The 20,378-nt window shown below is 41.0% G+C and overlaps 1 protein-coding gene across 1 annotated transcript in view; it reads left to right on the top strand.

Moving 5' to 3' along the window:
• ACBD6 (acyl-CoA binding domain containing 6) overlaps nucleotides 1-20,378 on the top strand; it is a 142,491-nt gene that overhangs the window by 42,120 nt on the left and 79,993 nt on the right. Inside the window, exon 4 of the mRNA XM_077824016.1 lies at nucleotides 9,602-9,684. Coding sequence (XP_077680142.1) covers nucleotides 9,602-9,684 — 83 coding nt within the window. The remainder of the gene's footprint in view (nucleotides 1-9,601; nucleotides 9,685-20,378) is intronic.

Genomic DNA, 20,378 nt, shown 5'->3' with positions numbered 1-20,378 from the left:
TTAGATTGCAGGCTTTCTAGGTCTGGGACCATATTATCTTTTAAATAACTGTATAGTTCCATATATACCTGTAGTGCTTCATACATGAAAAAATTACCAATGCACAAAGTTTGAATTGTGTAAATCTCATTGGCTTCCATGGGAGATAGTGAGAGATAATGGCCGGGGGTACAGCGTTGTCAGGAAGGCTGTGATGTGTAGAATAAAAAGAACCCATCTTGGTAATAGAGCTGTCAGTCAGGAAAAAAACTTTTTTTTTTTTTTGCAAACTCAGCATATATTTTTTAGAAATCTAGAGACAATAAATATGGAACCCCAAAGTGCTGTTTTTATCTCTGTGCAGAATAGAACTATGTTTAAGTACTCTGGGTAGGACTCTTCCTTAGTTTTTTACCTGCATATATGGTTCATATACTTTTTCCTTCATGTGATATGAAGGGACAAATAAAGTTCATGAGTTATGCACTGAATATTCTTGGGCTACATATTAGTTTGTCCCTACTTCCCAAACTATTCTAGGAATAAACTTAGACAAATTGAGGCTCTAACTCTCACATGTATAAGAAAGCCTTTACAATTTAGTTTCCTGATGAATTGCTACCCTTTGTGCCAAATTAATCTGTGGTATAACTCCATTGGCTTCTCTGGGGTTGCAAATGTGATTCATTTGGCCCAAGGAATTTTCTAAGGCACAATTTGTAAAAAGATCATGTGTTTTCTAAAGCGTTTTGTGAGTGTGACTGCAGTAAGCAGAAAAGCTTTGTGGAAAGAAGCAAACCTGCTATAGAAGTCACTTTTTTTTTTTTCTTGATTCCTTCCGAAAAACATGGACAAATGATTGCTGTCTTTTATGCATCTCGTTGTAGAAATGGCTCTTGCACTAATTTAGCAGATGAGTTGAAATTAATTTTCATCCTTATTAGTGTGGAAGTAACTGGTGGATGGTATATGGATACAAGGTTTTGTGTGAAAAACTTTTTAAGAGGGGCGTTTTGCTGTAAAGAGGCTAAGATCTTTCCATTTGGGGAAAGGATGTTTTGTGTCACCTTGCTATTCTAATTCTGGGGAGCACTGCTTGACATACAATAGTTTTCAGAGCCCCTACTCAGATTCCATGATTTTGAAGCTACCTTCCACTAAATCCCCAAAGCCAGCTATATTCTTTGGTCAAAGACCAGATTGAAGGTGTGCTGGTGATGGAGATCCTTGCAGAAACAGCACTGTATACTTTAATTTACGATTATGACAAGATCCTCCTGACCAATTTTATCTCACGCGCGCACACACACACACACACACACACACACACACACACACATATATATATATCTTGGGTGAATGTTTTTAAATGTGAATGAAAGTTTTCATCTTCATATGTGTTTTTCTTATTGTAATGTTGTTGACGCTTGAGAATCCAGAATAATTTGGGACAGACGAGAGAGAACATATTAATGCACATTTCATGTTATTCTGTAGTTACTAGGTATTCACAGATTTTCCTTCCCCCCCCCGCCTCCCCCCAAAAAAGCAATATACGTTTGTGTAGCTTCTTCCTTCATACAAAGCATCAAACAACACTTCAGAGCAAGATGGAAAATGGTTTGCAAAACTGGACTCAGGGACTCTTACAACTATTAAGGGGGGAAACCCATACTGGTATGGTAATTAGAATAGAAAGGGGATGAAGTGATAAATGGTAACAGCAAAAGTAAATACTCTTCAAGCAGCAGTCGGGGAGCATAGAAGAAGAGAGGATCTGCTAGGACTGTGGTACTGAAGATAATTAATGATTACAAAATAAGATCACCTCCCATATGGAACATTGCAAACCGTGGTCTAAAATGCATTCTTAAATTTTATTAGTTATTTGCACAATTGGATAAGAAAAATGTGTTTAAAAAAGGACTAGTCATTCAACTGTGTTTGCACGTTAAACCAGTCCATGGAGGGTGAACAGCCCTCTAGCTATCTTGGAACAAGGATAATCATTAACACCACCGTGTTTTATGTACCAATCCTTTAAAACTTTACAAGTCCAGAGGGAATATATCTTTGTGAAACATATTAAAGGAAGGTAGCAGAATTCCGTACTTCAGAGCCAGCCTTAAGAAAATAATACCATGGTTCAGCAAGGTTCTTAAGCATGAGAGTAACCTTAAACACAAGTTTCAGAGTGGTAGCCGTGTTAGTCTGTATCAGCAAAAAGAACAAGGAGTACTTGTGGCACGTTAGAGACTAACAAATTTATTTGAGCGTAAGCTTTCGTGGGCTTACGAAAGCTTACGCTCAAATAAATTTGTTAGTCTCTGAGGTGCTACAAGTACTCCTTGTTCTTTTTGCTTTAAAACAAGTATTCCCATTAAAATCAATGGGACTATCTATATATGTGAAAGTTGGGTACATGCTTAAGTGCCCTGCTGAACTGAGGCCATAAAAAGGATTGGCAAAATACATTATAATGATCACTACTTACTAAGCAGGAACAAATGCCACCAACAGAGAAATATAAATAATCTTAAACATACTGATTGTGTAGCTGGTTTCTTATAACTCTTCCAGGGTGCAGGTTTCTAGATACCATGTTGACATTGGAGTACTGGGAGCTAAGAGTTTTGTGGTTTATTCTGAATTTGGAACACTTTAAAAATTAAAAACACTTTAAAAAATTTAAATTTTTGTCCTTTTTAAAACAATGGATAGTAAATGCTGTACAGATTAGTGTCCCTTGTTAGTAGCATTCTCATGTCTGGTCTAGAATGTCGGAGGGTCTAGCCTCATACCAGGACTTGGGCTTACACACAGTGTTAAAACACCTTTCAGGCAGAGACTGTTACTTACTATATGTGTGTACAATACATTGGCTAGGCAGTTTTTAACAATGTGCAAACATGATGACAGCTGTAGCTGGATAACAAATGATAGGAAAGAATTTAGGAGAAAATGTCTCTTGAACATCTGTAGTGAAAATCAGAGAAGCTTCCGTTTGTTAATTGTATGTGTTCACTCTGCAGTGTTTTCTCCATATTAGAAATTCGAGGAATAATGGTACAACTTCCTCTTACCATTAATGGGACTATTCATATAAGTGGGAGTTAGCTTAATGTTGAGTGAAATTTGACCCAAAATGTAAGTTTAGTGAAAATAGCCTTTTACAAACCAAAAGCCAATGGAAATGCTTCCTTGCCATTTACACTAACTCCTCACTTCTTGTTGTTAAGTTGCTGATGAATTAGGGAACATGCTCGTTTAAAGTTGCGCAATGCTCCCTTATAACGTTGTTTGGCAGCCACCGGCTTTGTCCACTGTTTGCAGAAAGAACAGCCCATTGGAGCTAGCTGGTGGGGGCTTGGAACCAGGGTGGACCCACAGCCCCCCTATCAGTTCCCCGCTCCCCCAAGTCCCCTGTGCGGCAGCCATCCAGCATGCTATCAATTGCCGGGCAGTTCAGCTGTCCCTCCCCCCACTGCCATGTGCTGCTCCTGCCCTCTGCCTTGGAGTGAGCCTCCTGCTTGCTGTCCAAGGGGGGGTGTGGGGGGAAGAGGGGTGCTAATGTCAGGGTGTTCCCCTCTCCCTGCTCCTTTACCCCTTCTCCATAGAGCGGGGGGGACACACGACAGGGCTTAGGATGGAGGGAGCGTGCTGGCAGCAGCTGCTGCCTCAACTTGCTGATCTACTTAAAAAGGCAGAGAACTTAGAGTGGGATCAGCATACGCAAAGGGGCAATGCCTGTCTCTCTCTCTCACACAGGGTGGGTGTGTCTGTCTCTCTCTGCCACGCTCCCTCCGTTCGTGCTGTCTTCTAGAGTGTGAGGGTATATTAACAACAATGTGTTAACCCTTGAGGGCTCAGCCAAGTGCTAGTTCGTTATTTATCAGTAAGGCATTCCCTGGGAAATATCCTATCGTCTGACTCCACCACCTCAACCAAGTTTCATAATCATCATTGCTGTGTACGGTATTAAATTGTTTGTTTTAAACACATACTGTGTGTGTGTGTATATGTATGTATATATATAATATGTATTTTGTCTGGCAAAATTTTTTTCCCTGGAACCTAACCCCACCATTTACATTAATTCTTATGGGGAAATTGGATTCGCTTAACATCATTTCGCTTAAAGTAGGATTTTTCAGGAACATAACTAAAACATTAAGCGGGGAGTTACTGACTAGTCTGTGTTGAGAGAAGTGCAGAAAGTAAACGTATAATTAAAAGTCAATTCGATTTTTTAAAATTTCATTTCAAATAATGTCAGGTGCTGGTAGCGGTAGAGGTAAGGAAACCTTTGTGTTTCAGAATTTTTATTTTTTAATAAAAAGACCAGGAGTACTTGTGGCACCTTGGAGACTAACACATTTATTTGAGCATAAGCTTTCGTGGGCTACAGCCCACTTTATTGGATGCATAGAATGGCACATGTAGTAAGAAGATATATATATCGATATATTTAACATACATACAGAGAACATGAAAAGGTGGAGTAAGAGGCTAATTAATTAAGATGAGCTATTATCAGCAGGAAAAAAACTTTTGTAGTGATCATCAAGATGGCCCATTTAGACAGTTGACAAGAAGGCGTGAGGATACTTAACATGGGAAAATAGATTCAATATGTGTAATGACCCAGCCACTCCCAGTCTCTATTCAAACCCAAGTTAATGGTATCTAGTTTGCATATTAATTCAAGCTCAGCAGTTTCTCATTAGAATCTGTTTTTGAAGCTTTTCTGTTGCAAAATTGCTACCTTTAAATCTGTTACTGAGTGGCCAGAGAGGTTGAAGTGTTTTCCTACCGGTTTGTGAATGTTCTGATTCCTGATGTCAGATTTGTGTCCATTTATTCTTTTGCGTAGAGACTGTCCGGTTTGGCCAAAGTACATGGCAGAGGGGCTTTGCTGGCACATGATGGCATATTGGTAGATGTGCAGGTGAATGAGCCCCTGATGGCATGGCTAATGTGATTAGGTCCTATGATGGTGTCACTTGAATAAATATGTGGACAGAGTTGGCATCGGGCTTTGTTGCAACGATAGGTTCCTGGGTTAGTGTTTTTGTTGTGTGATGTGTGGTTGCTGGAGAGTATTTGCTTCAGGTTGTGGGGCTGTCTGTATGCGAGGACTGGTCTGTCTCCCAAGATCTGTGAGAGTGAGGGATCATTTTTCAGGATAGGTTGTAAATCTTTGATGATGTGCTGGGGAAGTTTTAGTTGTGGGCTGAAGGTGACAGCTAGTGGCATTCTGTTATTTTCTTTGTTGGGCCTGTCCTGTAGTAGGTGACTTCTGGGTATGCTTCTGGCTCTGTCCGTCAGTTTTTTCACTTCAGCAGGTGGGTATTGTAGTTTTAAGAATGCTTGATAGAGATTTTGTAGGTGTTTGTCTCTGTCTGAAGGATTAGAGCAAATGCGGTTGTATCTTAGAGCTTGGCTATAGACAATGGGTCCTGTGGTGTGTCCTGGATGGAAGCTGGAGGCATGTAGGTAAGTATAGCAGTCAGTAGGTTTTCGGTATAGGGTGGTGGTTATGTGACCATCGCTTATTAGCACAGTAGTGTCCAGGAAATGGACCGCTTGTGTGGATTGGTCTAGGCTGAGGTTGATGTTGGGATGGAAATTGTTGAAATCATGGTGGAATTCCTCAAGGGCTTCTTTTCCATGGGTCCAGACGATGAAGATGTCATCAATGTAGTGCAAGTAGAGTAGGGGCGTTAGGGGACGAGAGCTAAGGAAGCGTTGTTCTAAGTCAGCCATAAAAATGTTGGCATACTGTGAGGCCATGCGGGTACCCATAGCAGCGCCGCTGACTTGAAGGTATATATTGTCCCCAAATATGAAATAGTTGTGGTTGAGGACAAAGTCACAAAGGTCAGCCACCAGGTTTGCCATGACATTATTGGGGATACTGTTCCTGATAGCCTGTAGTCCATCTTTGTGTGGAATGTTGGTGTAGAGGGCTTCTACATCCATAGTGGCCAGGATGGTGTTTTCTGGAAGATCACCGATGGATTGTAGTTTCCTCAGGAAGTCAGTGGTGTAGCTGGGAGTGCTGGTAGCGTAGGGCCTGAGGAGAGAGTCCACATAGCCAGATAATCCTGCTGTCAGGGTGCCAAAGCCTGAGATGGTGGGGCGTCCAGAATTTCCAGGTTTATGGATCTTGGGTAGCAAATAGAATACCCCTGGTCAGGGTTCTAGGCCTGTGTCTGTAAATGAATCTGTAAACTCGGGCGTTGCACCCAATGACTGGAGAATTGCTAATATAGTTCCTGTTTTTTAAGAAATGGAAAAAACATGATCTGAGAAACTACAGGCCTGTTAGTTTGACCTCAATTGTATGCAAGGTCTTGGAACAAATTTTGAAAGAGGAAGTAGTTAAGGACATAGAGCTTAATGGTAATTGGGGTAAAATACAACATGGTTTTGCAAAAGGTAGATTGTGCCAGACCAACTTGATCTCCTTCTTTGAGAAGATAACTGATTTTTTAGACAAAGGAAATGCAGTAGATCTAATCTACCCGGATCTCAGTAAGACATTTGATACAGTTCCACATGGGAAATTATTAGTTAAATTGGAGAAAATGGGGATTAATATGAAAATTGAAAGGTGTATAAGGAACTGCTTAAAGGGGAGACTACAAGAGGTCATACTGAAAGATGAACTGTCAGGCTGGAGGCAGGTTATTAGTGGAGTTCCTCAGGGACCGGTCTTGGGACCAATCTTATTTAACATTTTTATTACTGACCGTGGCACAAAAAGTGAATGTGCGCTAATAAAATTTGCGGATGACACAAAGTTAGGTGGTTTTGCCAATACAGAGGAAGACCAAAATATCATACAAGAAGATCTGGATGACCTTGTAAACGGGATAAAATTTAATAGTACAAAGTGAAAGGTCATGCATTTAGGGACTAACAACAAGAATTTTTGCTGTAAGCTCGGGATGTATCAATTGGAAATGACAGAGGAAGAGAAAGACTTAAGTGTATTTGTTGATCACATGATGACTGTGACCTGCCAATATGATGCAGCCATGAAAAAGGCTAATGAAGTTCTAGGATGCATCAGGCAAGGTATTTCCAGTAGAGACAGGGAAGTATTAATAGCATTACACAGGGCAGTGGTGAGAACCCATCTGGAATACTGTGTGCAGTCCTGGTCTCTCGTGTTTCAGAAAGATGAATTGAATTTGGAACAGGTACAGAGGAGGACTACTAGGATGATCTGAGGAATGGAAAACCTACCTTAGGAGAGGAGGCTCAAAGAGTGTGGCTTGGTTAGCCTAACAAAAAGAAGGCTGAGGGGAGATATGATTGCTCTTTATAAATACATCAGAGGGATAAATACCAGAGAGAAAGCAGAGTTATTAAATTAAGTGCCAATGAGGACACAAAAACAAATGGTTATAAACTGGCCATCAACAAGTTTAGGCTCGAAAGTAGGTGAAGGTTTCTAACCATCAGAGGAGTGAAGTTCTGGAACTTCAGTGGGGGCAAAAAAACCTAACTGGCTTCAAGACTGAGCTTGATAAGTTTATGGAGGGGATGGTATGATGAGACTCCTACAGTGGCATGTAGCCGATTGACTACTAACAGCAAATATATCCAATGGCCAGTGATGGGACACTAGCTGGGGAGGGCTTTGAGTTACTACAGAGAATTCTTTCCCAAGTATTTTCCTGGTGGGTCTTGCCCACGTACTCGGGGTCTAACCGATCGCCATATTTGGGGTCAGAAGGAATTTTCCCATGGGTCAGATTGCCAGAGACCATGGGGGGTTTTCACCGCCTTCTGCAGCATGGAGTACAGGTCAATTGCAGGTTTAAACTAGTGTAAATGGTAGATTCTCTGTAACTTGAAATCTTTAATGATTTGAGGACTACAGTAACTCAGCCAGAGGTTAAGGGTCCATTACAGGAGTGGGTGGATGCGGTTCTATGGCCTCTAAAAGGACCTGATTTTCAGAGAACCTTTTGAAAATCAGGCTACTTCAAAGTATCTAAAATTGGGTACCCAAAATCACTAGTCATTTTTGAAGTGTAGGCCATAGACTATATATTGAGCTATCAGTATTCTAATTATCAAAGGGGAGCTGTGTTAGTCTGTATCCACAAAAACAACAAGGAGTCCGGTGGCACTAACAGATTTAGAGACTTAAAGACTAACAGATTTATTTGGGCATAAGCTTTCAGTGGGTAAAAAAACCACTTCTTCAGATGCATGGAGTGAAAATTACAGATGCAGGCATAAATATACTGGCACATGAAGAGAAGGGAGTTACCTTACAAGTGGAAAACTAGTGTTGACAAGGCCAATTCAGTCAGGGTGGATGTGGTCCACTCCCAATAATTAATGAGGAGGTGTCAATACCAAGAGAGGGAAAACTGCTTTTGTTGTGAGCCAGCCACTCCCAGTCCCTATTCAAGCCCAAATTAATGGTGTTAAGTTTGCAAATGAATGTAGCTCTGCAGTTTCTTTTTGAAGTCTGTTTTTGAAGTTTTGTTGTTGAAGGATGGCTACTTTTAAATCTGTTGTTGAATGTCCAGAGTGATTGAAGTGTTCTCCTACTGGCTTTTGTATGTTACCATTCCTGATGTCTGATTTGTGTCCATTTATTTTTTTATGTAGAGACTGTCCGGTTTAGCCAATGTGCATGGCAGAGGGGCATTGCTGGCACATGATGGCATATTGATAGATGTGCAGGTGAATGAGCTCCTGATGGTGTGGCTGTTGTGGTTGGGTCCTCTGATGGTGTTGCTAGAGTAGATCTGGGGACAGAGTAGGCAACGGGGTTTGTTACAGGGATTGGTTCCTGGGTTAGTGTTTCTGTGGTGTGATGTGTAGTGAGTATTTGCTGGCGAGTATTTGCTTCAGCTTGGGGGGCTGTCTGTAAGCGAGGACTGGCGTGCCTCCCAAGGTCTCTGAGAGTGAGGGATCATTTTCCAGGATAGGTTTTAGATCATTAATGATGTGCTGGAAATGTTAAAGCTGGAGGTTATACGTGCTGGCCAGTGGTGTGCTGTTATTTTCCTTGTTGGGCCTCTCCTGTAGTAAGTGACTTCTGGGTACCCATCTCGCTCTGTCAGTCTGTTTCCTCACTTCCCCTCCGGACTCCTCAGTATTCTAATTGTTCTTTTCTGTCATGGTAGAAATCATTGAGAATCCTAGAGTTCTTTGGAGTAAATCACTTGGAAATGCAACCCATTATAAAATTTAATTTAAATCTATATTAAATAGATTAATAAAGGTGAGCTTTTCAGTCTAGTAACATGACATTATGCTGCCTCCCAAAGGATTAGCACTTTGGTCCTAAGTGGCCGAGACTGAGCGCGCTGTGCAGGCAGTGGACTCGTTCTTGTGAGGAGGGAGGGAGAGAGAAGGTGCCTTGTTGTGCCTCTCTGGAGACTCCCTCTGGACTGTGCTCAGAATAGCATTGATTGATTTTTGGAGCCCTGAGATGTAACAGATATGTGAAGCATTTGAGCATGATTGTAGGGAAGTGAGAGGAAGGATCCTAAAGAATCATTCCCCTCCATGCCCTTAAAAAACAAAGTGACAGCATGAAGCAGACTGAGTCTGAAAGCCATGTCACTCTACCAATTTTTTCTTTCAGACACCAGAGAAGAGAGGAAAGGAAGGAAAAACTGGGTTTGGAGGCCCAGTTGTCAGCTCGCTGTATCAGGAAGAAACCATCAGGTGACTATCTCGTCTGGTCTTTTAGCACTGATATGTTTTCAGTTTAACTTACTTTAATTTTTCTAAGAATTTTTCTTTAACATCAAACAAGTGTGGTGGCAACTCCAGCAGGATAATAAAAAACAGAAAAGAACTTTTCAGGTCCATAGTCGTTAATAACTGTCTGTATTGCTCCCAGGTACTCTCAGGGAGATATAGGAAGGGGACAATGTCTTCTTTCTTGCTGTTAAACACCAATTGCCCTCTTGAATTGTGTATCAGTAGTTATCCAAAAAAGTGTTTTTTAAAATACAATTATTTCTTTGAATAATACTGAATTTGTGTATAGCAATTAAGGTTCTATAAGCAGACACTATACAGCTTCATTGGGAAGCCCTGTCTTGTATTAAATTTAATTTTTTCCCTCTCCAGCTTGCATAGCAAAAATGCAGTTAAGCAAGATCGGTTGTTGTTTGACAACTAAGATACTTCTGAACTAAAATATAAAAGAAAATTAAATGCAAAATAGATGAGACTGAAACATTAAAATTCAGGGTAAACCAGAAAAAAGTCAGCAAATGCAAAATTAAATGTTCCTACAGTGGTGTTTGCTCTCTCATATTGCAAGCATGTGGTTATATGTGTTTTCTCTTTCTGTTTTGTTGTGCATATTCCATCATTTTGATCTCAGGAAATCAAAATATAAGTGAACTTTGACTTTCTAAAATATCCCAGACTCAGTGGGAAGTATCCTAAAGTGTTTAACGTAACATGGCATTTGTGTGACTTGCAATGGAAAATAAATCATAAATGGATGATTCCAAAGTGCTGTACAAGACACTGAGCTGGATATTGATAGTACTGTGTCTGAACAAGCAAACACCGGCAGTAGTTCAAACACTTCCTTGGGCATTGCATCCTATTTTACTGAGAAATGGAAAAGCTGGACTTCAGGGTTATCTCTGTATTCTTTTCAGAAAGGGCCAACAGATCTTTAACTTCCATTTGGACATTCACCAAAGATGGACAGATGTGACCTTGGTTTGCATATCATCTGAAGAATAGCACTTCTAGATGCCAGCAAACTGTCTTGTTCTGGCAACATTAGGTCTGAACCCAGGTCCTTGAACTCATGACCACCTGACCTAGAGATAAAAATGCTACTCATTGAGCCACAGTGGCACATTAGAATCTGAAACCACCTAGTCAGTGCTGGGTGTTGAGCTTCAAGTAGGTTTAACTCCATAATCCTGTCAGCATAGTAGGCTGCATGGATTAGTGCTTTTCTTATTCTCCCCTCTTATTCTTGTTGTTCACCAAGTATAGTAGTATAGTGAACAAGTATAGTTCACCAAGTATAGTATAATTCTAGTTGGTTTAAGTACAGTAACTCCTCGCTTAACATTGTAGTTATGTTCCTGAAAAATGCAACTGTACGTGAAACGATGTTAAGTGAATCCAATTTCCCCATAAGAATTAATGTAACGGGGGGGGAAGAGTTAGGTTCCAGGGAAATTTTTTTCACCAGACAAAATACTGTATTACACACACACACAGAGTATAAGTTTTAAATAAACAGTTTAATACTGTACACAGCGATGATGATTGTGAAGCTTGGTTGAGGTGGTGAAATCAGAGGGTGGAAGATGGTGGGGTATTTCACAGGGAATGCCTTACTGCTAAATGATGAACTAGCACTTAGCTGAGCCCTCAGGGGTTAATACGTTGTTCATGTAGCCTCACACTCTACAAGGCAACATGAATGGAGGGAGGGGAGACAGCATGGCAGACAGAGAGACACACCCTGTGTGAGAGAGAGAGATGTGCATTGCCCCTTTAAGTATCCTGACCCCACTCTATGTACATTGCCTTTTTAAGTAGATCAGAAAGTTGAGAGAGCAGCTGTTGCCAGCAAGCTCCCTCCGTCCTGAGTCCTGTTGTCTTCCCCCCCAACACACACTCTATGGAGATGGGGTAAGGGGGATGCCCTGAGCGGGGGGGGGGACACCCTGACATTAATCCCCCTCTTCCCCGCCCCTGCACAGCAAGCAGCAGGCTCCCGGGAGCGGCTCTAAGGCAGAGGGCAGGAGCAGCACATGGCAGTGGGGGGAGGGACAGCTGAACTGCCTGGCAATTGATAGTCTACTGGGCGGCTGCCACACAGGGAACTTAGGGCAGCGGAGAGCTGACAGGGGGGCTGCGGGTCCACCCTGGTTCCAAGCCCCCACCAGCTAGCTCCAACGGGCTGCTCTTCCTGCAATCAGTGGACAAAGCAAGCGGCTGCCAAATGACGACGTTATAAGGGAGCATTGCGCAACTATAAATGAGCATGTTCCCTAATTGATCAGCAACGAAACGTTTCCCAGGATGACTTTAAGTGAGGAGTTACTGTAGTCTAAGTCTCTTTTTGGTACACATGGAGCAGTGGGTTTTTTGTCCCCCCTCCCCGAGAGTACATCATTCACATAGAATTTACAAATAAATGCAACAATAAATATTTTTCAAATATAAAATTTACCCTGAGGAACATTTTCTGAAGTACATCTAATAATACTAAGCAGTGTGCTAATGATTGTGCTTTCTGAGTGTTCTTGCTGACCTTCTACAGAATATTTTTATTTCTTGCACACACAAGTTGTACCATTTTAATTATACTGGTATAAAGTGGTACAGCTCCAAGTGTGGACATAGTTATACTGGTACATGTGTGCTCCTACCTATGCATCTTATTTCCCTTTGCATATGGGCATAAATTATCTTGGTACAACCACATGCATACCAGTTTAGCAACATCACACTAGGGATTGTACCTAGTGCAATTATAGGATTGCAATAATGCAATTCTATTGCAATTATAATGCAATTATATTGCGTTCTCCTAAGTGACATAGTTATACTGATACAAAAACTGTGCATAGACCAGGCCTAAGAAAGATGGCAGTGGCATACTAGGCAAGTGAAGACATGGAAGCTTGACCACTGATTTGTATCAAGGTGACACAGTAAAGTGGGGTTGATGCTGGATACTGGGTAGAATTACCTTGCCCGAGAAGTTGAGTGGTTGGGGGTTTTGGGGTTTGTTTTTTTTTCTAGGACACCTTGTATGGGAAGGGGAAGAATCAAAATACATTCTGTTAATTTTCTAGATTCTGTTCCATGAATGCTCCTAGATATAGATTCTGATGTCTTGCCATAGAGTCAAATGTTCAGGCCCTGTTTTTAAAATGTGAATGCCATTATACAGTATGGTGAAACTTGTATTTTCCTATTGAACACCAAAGACAGTAATTTCTTTGCAGTGTTCAGTTTCATAGGCAACTATGTGCAGATAATGTGGTGGTTCTCAGTGCAAGACACACAAACCTATTGTGGAAGAGCTGTAACTGGTTGTGGAGTTGTATGGGGGAAAAGAACAATTTAATGCCCTGATCTAGCAAATACTTAAGCACAAATTTAATTTAAGCACATAAATTAGTCCCATTAACTTTGGTAGGGCTAGTCAGATGCTCAAAGATAAGCACATATGTAAGTATTTGCAGAGTCCTAACATATGAAAAAAATCACCTCATGTAGAATATGCTTTTTATTGAATCCATCATCATCACCACAATATAACTCTCACCAAACTTAGTTTCTGGCTAGCCACAAAAAGCAAAAAATTTCAGAATGTCCTACCATTTGCTCCCTAGAATTCAACTGCTGCAAAAGATATAGGGGAAAGGCAAGCTCTGAGCTAGCCAAATACCAAAGTCAGTGCTTCTTACATAACCAGTATCTAGACTTGTACCTGGAAACAGACTGGGTACCAGTGGAGAATGCAGTTGTTTACTTAAGAGGCAGGTACTGCATTCTGCCCTTTGAGAAGCTTTTGAATGGTGCCAGGAAACCAGAATAGAGATGAAAAGTTGCAGTCTCCAGGGTCAAATGCAGATGGTACAAGACTGGTTCAGGCTATCAAAAACATGTTTTAATGGTTACCAAAGGTAATGAGAATCAACCTTTCTTTAGGAAAATAGCTAAAAAGTATAAATGCAAAACAAGATTTTAATTGGTTATTTTAAATCAAGGTATCCTGCTTGCTGATTTAAATCATGATTAAAACTTGGGATTTAAAGTGATTTAAATCAACCTACTCTGCCACCAGTATCCCCTCTATCTTCAGATCTATCCAGACAAGCCATCTAGCCTTCATCCAGGACCCTAACTTCACTAGCATGCTTGGAAAAGAAAGGAATCCAGATTTAATGAGAAGACAGACGTGGAGCTGAATATAATAAGCAAATGGCTCTGAAGCCCCAAACCTCACCATCTCGCCAAGCAGCATCCATATACTCATTGACCAGAAACTGAGTAATAAATGGAACCTTTCAGGAGTGCTGGAACAGTTTTTATAGTTGCAGCACTGAAAGCGGAAACCATATATTGGATTGTTATTACTGCTTCAAGCCAGTACCCCTGAAACCTATAGACGCCTGCATGCGATAGCCATACGGGAAAACGAACAGTTGCCCGTCACAACCATTTGGGTCTTCTCATGAAGAAATGAATAGAGCAACAATAAATCAATCCCATTGTGACATTGCACTCCATGTGATTTTATGAAAATATGCTAATGAGTGTGAATATAATGTAACTGGAATATGCTTTATGAAAAAGATGTCTTGTAAGGTATCATTACAAAACTTATAAACTACTGAGTGTGGTCATCCTATTTGTATAAATGTATCATTCTTGTATCTGAAACTAGAAATATAAAATATAACTCTAAGGTCCTACTGTAATTATGCAAGGTGTGGGCCATTAATGGTGGTTTGGAATCTTGATGGCTCCCATCAACTACGACAACTGGTTGTAAATGGCTCTGCTTACTTGCAAGCCTTCTTGTGAGTCAGGCCCGGAAGAATGAAGGCTTGGCGGGGTCTCACAGGACATGTGACCATGTCATCTGGTACTGGAATCCATCATAAACCTGGTGCTTTTCCATTTAGAAGGAGGGATGTGGATCCAGAGAGACAAAAGATTCCTGCCTTGTGCCAAAGCTATATAAGGGGGTGGAACAGAACAAAGGAGGTTCCAGTCATGAGAAATCCCCTAGTTACCATCTGAGCTGGAGCTAACAAGAAATGTACCGGGGAAAAGGATAGGGCCCAGACTAGGAAGGAGTCCAGTCTGTGAAATAAGCTTATTGGAACATCTCTCAGGGTGAGATTTTATCTTTCCACAGTATGCATCAAACGAAGTGATCTGTAGCTCACGAAAGCTTATGCTCAAATAAATTGGTTAGTCTCTAAGGTGCCACAAGTACTCCTTTTCTTTTTGTGAATACAGACTAACACGGCTGTTACTCTGAAACCTATCTGTAATCAGTTTCTTAATGTATTAGGCTTAGACTTGTGTGTTTTGTTTTATTTTGCTTGGTAATTTACTTTGTTCTGTCTGTTATTACTTGGAACCACTTAAATCCTACTTTTTATACTTAATAAAATCACTTTTGCTTATTAATTAACCCAGAGTAAGTAATTAATACTTGGGGGAGCAAACAGCTGTGCATATCTCTCTGTCAGTGTTATAGAGGGTGGACAATTTGAGTTTACCCTGTATAACCTTTATACAGAGTAAAATGGATTAATTTGAGGTTTGGATCCCATTGAGAGCTGAGTGTCTGGTGCTGGAGACAGGAGCACTTCTTAAGTTGTTTTCAGTTAAGTCTGCAGCTCTGGGGCGCGTGGTTCAGACCCTGGGTCTGTGTTGGAGCAAACTGGCATGTCTGGCTCAACAAGGCAGGGTTCTGGAGGCCCAAACTGGCAGAGAACATGGGCTCGGAGGTAGTCTCAACACATCAGGTGACAGTCCCAAGGAGGTCTCTGTGACCGAACCTGTCACACCCATCTGCTGCTAAAAGGAGTTGAAGACAAATCAACAGCACTTTGTGATCAGCTGTGTCAGAAGCTGTTGAAAGATCTAACAGAATCATCATGGACTATTGTACATCAACAGAAGGTCATCAGCAAAAGAAATAAAGCCAGTGTTTTCAAAATTGAGTATTTAAAGGAGTGCATCTAAATCCACATTTAAGTGCCTAGTGTGGAATCAGGTGTCTAGTTTTAGGCACTCAAGTTTGAAAATGTTGGCCAATATGCAATTGCCTTGTCCTGTCCAGGACTAAAGTCAGACAGGGATGTAGGAAGCTAGAAGAGATGAGGTGTTGCTGGTGTTGGTTTCTTACAGCTTTCTCAGTGATTTTCCTCAACGGGAGGATTTGAGGCAGAATGGAAAAACAGAAAAATATTAGGCCAAGCCTACATATACAAATATCAACTGATTTAACTCATCCAGTTTCTAAACCGATTTAAGAATGTCCACACAAGGAAATTGCATTTGTTTATTTAGATCAGTTTAGAAACTGATTCAATTAAATAATGTATTTATATGTATGTGAATCAGCCCTTAATAACAAAAGTAGGTTTCTTGCACTAAGGCTTAGCTTTTATCTTTTTGGGGGTGATATTGTCCTCCTGGAGGGGGCATTAATAATCACGTCAATAATGAGCAGGAGTGCCCCCTCCTCCCCTGGTGTAGAACAGTTGCTGGCACACTACATTGTTGAGATCACAAACCCCCGGGGTAGGAACTGTGTCTCCTTTTCTTTGTTTGTAAATTGCCCAGCACACTTTGGGCATTATAGAAAAATAACATCCATTGTTGAATCGTGGTAGAACTTGAAGTTTCCTCTTGAATGAGGGATTTTAAATTTTCTGAGATTCCAAATCCTGTGAAATAATATCGTGATTGTGATGTTTTCTGTTTTCATATAACACAAGCATTATTTCCATCTTCTGTTTTCTAAACTCTCATTACTAGTACAAAATTGAACTCATTTGTCCACAAACAGTTGCAATTGAAGCTTCAGAAGCTTGGTTAATAAACACTGAAGTAAGTTTACCTGCTATGTCACCAGCAAAAAAATCTTTTATGTAAGATACAAAATAAGGGACCACATCAAAAATACTGTAGAACTGCAAATAATCACTATAAATTTTTTGCTGTGTTTGATATTATTCTATATCATCAAAAAAAAATTTACATCTTATATTCCCAGCAACAGGTAAGTGGAAGCGTTTTCATTGCAGAGACTGGCCAGGAATCTGAAAATAATTTAATGCTGCTGTGTGGCTACTTTTTTTCATTTAAAATAAATAGTTCCTCATAGTTGTGCAGGCAGGCAACTTAACTTTGTCTCAGATGTGTTTCTTGAGCATTGGTTTTCTCAGATTTCAGTTTCCTGATTAATCATTTCTGAATAAATTAAATTAGAAATACAAGTTGGATAACACTAAATAATTTGTGAACCAAGTAAAATTTGGATTATAGCGAGGGATATTTAAGAAGGACGCCCTTTTCTAACAAAAATCCCCACCTGGCATGTTCTGAGGGAAAGAGGGGACTTCTGAGCTCTATGTACTTCCTAGGAGGCCCTGATTTAATGGTGTAAGGTATAAGGTTAGGAACTGGACATAGAGCAAAAACTAAGATGTCAGCAAATGATGGGCTACACTTTCTTATCCCCGCCTTCTCCTGTGCAAAGATTTGATAGTCCCCATCATGCTTCGTAGTCCATCTGATGCCACATAAACCATCAAAATTTTATTAATCCCCCAAAGAGAGGCAGCCATCTGGCCCCCACAGAGCTAGACCACACTAGGGCAAAACTGGAATGATTGATGGGCTCTGGAATTGATTAGTTGTTCTGAGAGACAAATGAACTGTTTTGGCAGAAAATACCAGAGGTCACTGCATGTGGTCAGACACAAAGGCCTGCAGAATTTTAAAGAGTTGCTTCCACTATAGACTTGTAAAGTTGCTATTTCTTCACAATAATGGATTTTGAAAACATCCCAGTGATTTAAGAGTGTGTGTTTTCTTCTTTGGGAATGCGTTCATCTTAACTGATCATAAAACTGTAGAAATAAGGATCACAATTAGACTGTTCTTGGTTCGCTGGGAATTAAGGGCTCTTACTGGTATGATGTGTGTGCATGCAGAATGGATGCAGCTCAGTCGTCTGTCACTCACACAAATGTTGGGCTATAAATTTCCTCTGAAAGAACTCCTCTGATTGGAGAAAACCAAGCAAGCTGCAGCATGCACAGCCCTATTGCAAATAAGAGCCAGAAACAAAACACCCACAAATTTAGGCAGGCTTTGGGGTTTTTTTAAACTTAGTGTTGTTTTAGATACAGCCCTTTTCATATGACAAATGTTACTTGTGATGAGATTATGGTTTTAAGGCTATTGAACTGACATTTTTGTTGGTTTGCTCTAGGTTTTACTGCACCCACTTGCGGCCTCCCCCCCCCCCCCCCGGCTTGAGTTGATTTTCAAATACTAAGCTAGCAAAGGACATCCTTAGGCCATAGTCCCCTGTCACAGAGAGAAATGATAGTGTTAAATGGCAGCCACTGTTTGGGTTTTAAACTGCTGCTCCTCATCCTACAATGCTGCTAATCTACAAAATTGCACGTGCATTTTTGTGAGGGGTGGGGGAATTGGATGACACATGTCTTATTACATCCGGAATGCTCTCTGAGGACAGCACACTAGTGTGCGGGCAAGTGGGCAACACCTCCCCAGAGAAAACCTGACTCTTCAGAATAAACTTCAGTTATGGATTTATTCAGACTGTAAAACCTCAGCTGGCATAAATAATTGAGAAAGCAAAGGTTTGTCTGTGGTGCATACCTCAGGGACACATGCCTACCTCCCTTCCTCCCACCACCTTTTCTTATGAAAATGATCCCAGTTGCACTGATAGATAATAACAACACCAAGCAATTAAAAGCTATGGGTGGCTGGAGAGAGGAGAAAAGGTTCAGTTAATGAGCTTTTCCTCTTCCTGTGCCCAGGAGAGCCTCCAAAGTGATGAGGCGATTAAAGCGAAGAGATAATTATAGATTACGTGAAAATGGGTCCCTTGGGGCAAGAGGGCCTTGACTTAAACAGTAACTGTTGCAAGTGTCTCCTGGCTCCGATGGTTGCCTGCTTCTGTGCTTCATTGAGCTTCAGTATGCTCAGCGGCACTGTGCCAAGCAGACGGGCAAAGCCACCTGTTTGCAGCACACAGGCTCTTCCTGGGCAAGGTGGTGTGCTTCCACCAAATCTTTCTGCACAAAGCCATTTTTGATCAATTCACAGAAAGGGGGAAGGAGACTGATAGTGATGGAGCATGGGTATCTGTTTGCTGCTTTGTTTTAAAGATGGCCTGCAAAGGCGGTGTACTGGGTGTTGCTCTTTCTGATGTAGAAAGGTCTGAAAGCCCTGGAAGAAGAGACATTCCATACACTCTTTTTTTTTTTTACATAAGAAATTTAAGTATTTTCTATTTTTTTTCCTGGAAGTCTCTATGGATGACTAGAGAGCCAGTATGAGGAAGTAAAGCATGGTTAATTGACAGCAAATTATTTATATTCAAGCTCTGTCAAAAATCTTTGGTTTAACAGCTGTTTAACTCAAATATCTTGTAAAGAGTTGGAAGAAAAGATCTGTTTAAGGGTATGTCTTCACTAGCAACATTAAAGTGCTGTGTAGTCACGGCACCAGCACTGGGAGAGAGTTCTCCCAGTGCTGTAAAAAAAACCACCCTCACAAGGGGAGTAGCTCCCAGTGCTGGGAGTGTGGCTCCCAGCGCTGGTGCCCTGTCTATGCTGTCACTTTACAGCGCTGAAACTTGCAGCACTCGAGGGTGTTTTTTCACACCCCTGAGCGAGAAAGTTGCAGCACTGTAAAGTGACAGTGTAGACAAGGCCTAAGATTCAGTTGACCTGCCACATCTTTTCTTTTAAGGTTGAGAAAGTTCCCACTCCACATCTACTGCCTCCAATGAAGATTAGACTTGACATTCCTAGTACTTCTAAGGTGGGTGGTAGTAGGGGTGGAGTGCGGAAAAACACCTTTTTTTCTTTTTTTGATAGTGTGGGGGGAGGAAGGAGAGGGGAGAAACTTTTTGGAGCTTCCTTTGTCCATCATAAGGAAACAAAAAAGGGCACAACTTTGCAGTCAACTTTAAACAAACACTGGTTCCAGCTGACCTTTATTGGATCAGTAATATTAGAAGGTGACTCTAACATTATAGAAATAATCTACAGAGGGAGGCAAAACTACAGCTCCCATTACGCAGCTTTTCTATCTCCTCTGCACCTTTTCAGTAATAAGCCATGCGCATTTCTATGAACTTGAGTATTGTGATCTTTACTGTTTGTAGGTATCTTAAGGTTATCTGTCGCTTTTGTAACTTAATGTGGGTGAAAGGTGTCAGATTGACAGACGTATTTTAAATCTTCCGTTTATCCTCATTACCACTCAGGCAGCAACAGTGCAATGTTTTCCACCTTACTCTGTTCATATGCTTTGCTTCTCAACTGACCTATAGGCTCCATGCCTACTCTGTTCTTGGCCTCTCTGCTGAATCTGCCACCAAGGGTGTCAGTGTCATTTGTGGACTGTACAGATATCGACATGGGATTGGACTGAATATAGCTACTCATTTCATATATTCTCTCAAACACTACTATTTTTCAGTAAAAATAAATAATCAGGAAAAAGCCAAACCCTCACCATTCCAAGTCTCCCCACCTGGAGCTCCCATTGTGTATCCTTATCTGTGTCTTCTACAACCTTGAGCACCATTTCAGCATGTAACAAATTAATAATACCAGTCC

The sequence above is a fragment of the Eretmochelys imbricata genome, chromosome 8 (genome assembly GCF_965152235.1).
Source record: "Eretmochelys imbricata isolate rEreImb1 chromosome 8, rEreImb1.hap1, whole genome shotgun sequence".
NCBI lineage: Eukaryota > Metazoa > Chordata > Testudines > Cheloniidae > Eretmochelys > Eretmochelys imbricata.
The sequence above is the reverse complement of the archived record's forward strand: the minus strand, read 5'-3'. Positions and strand labels throughout refer to the sequence as shown.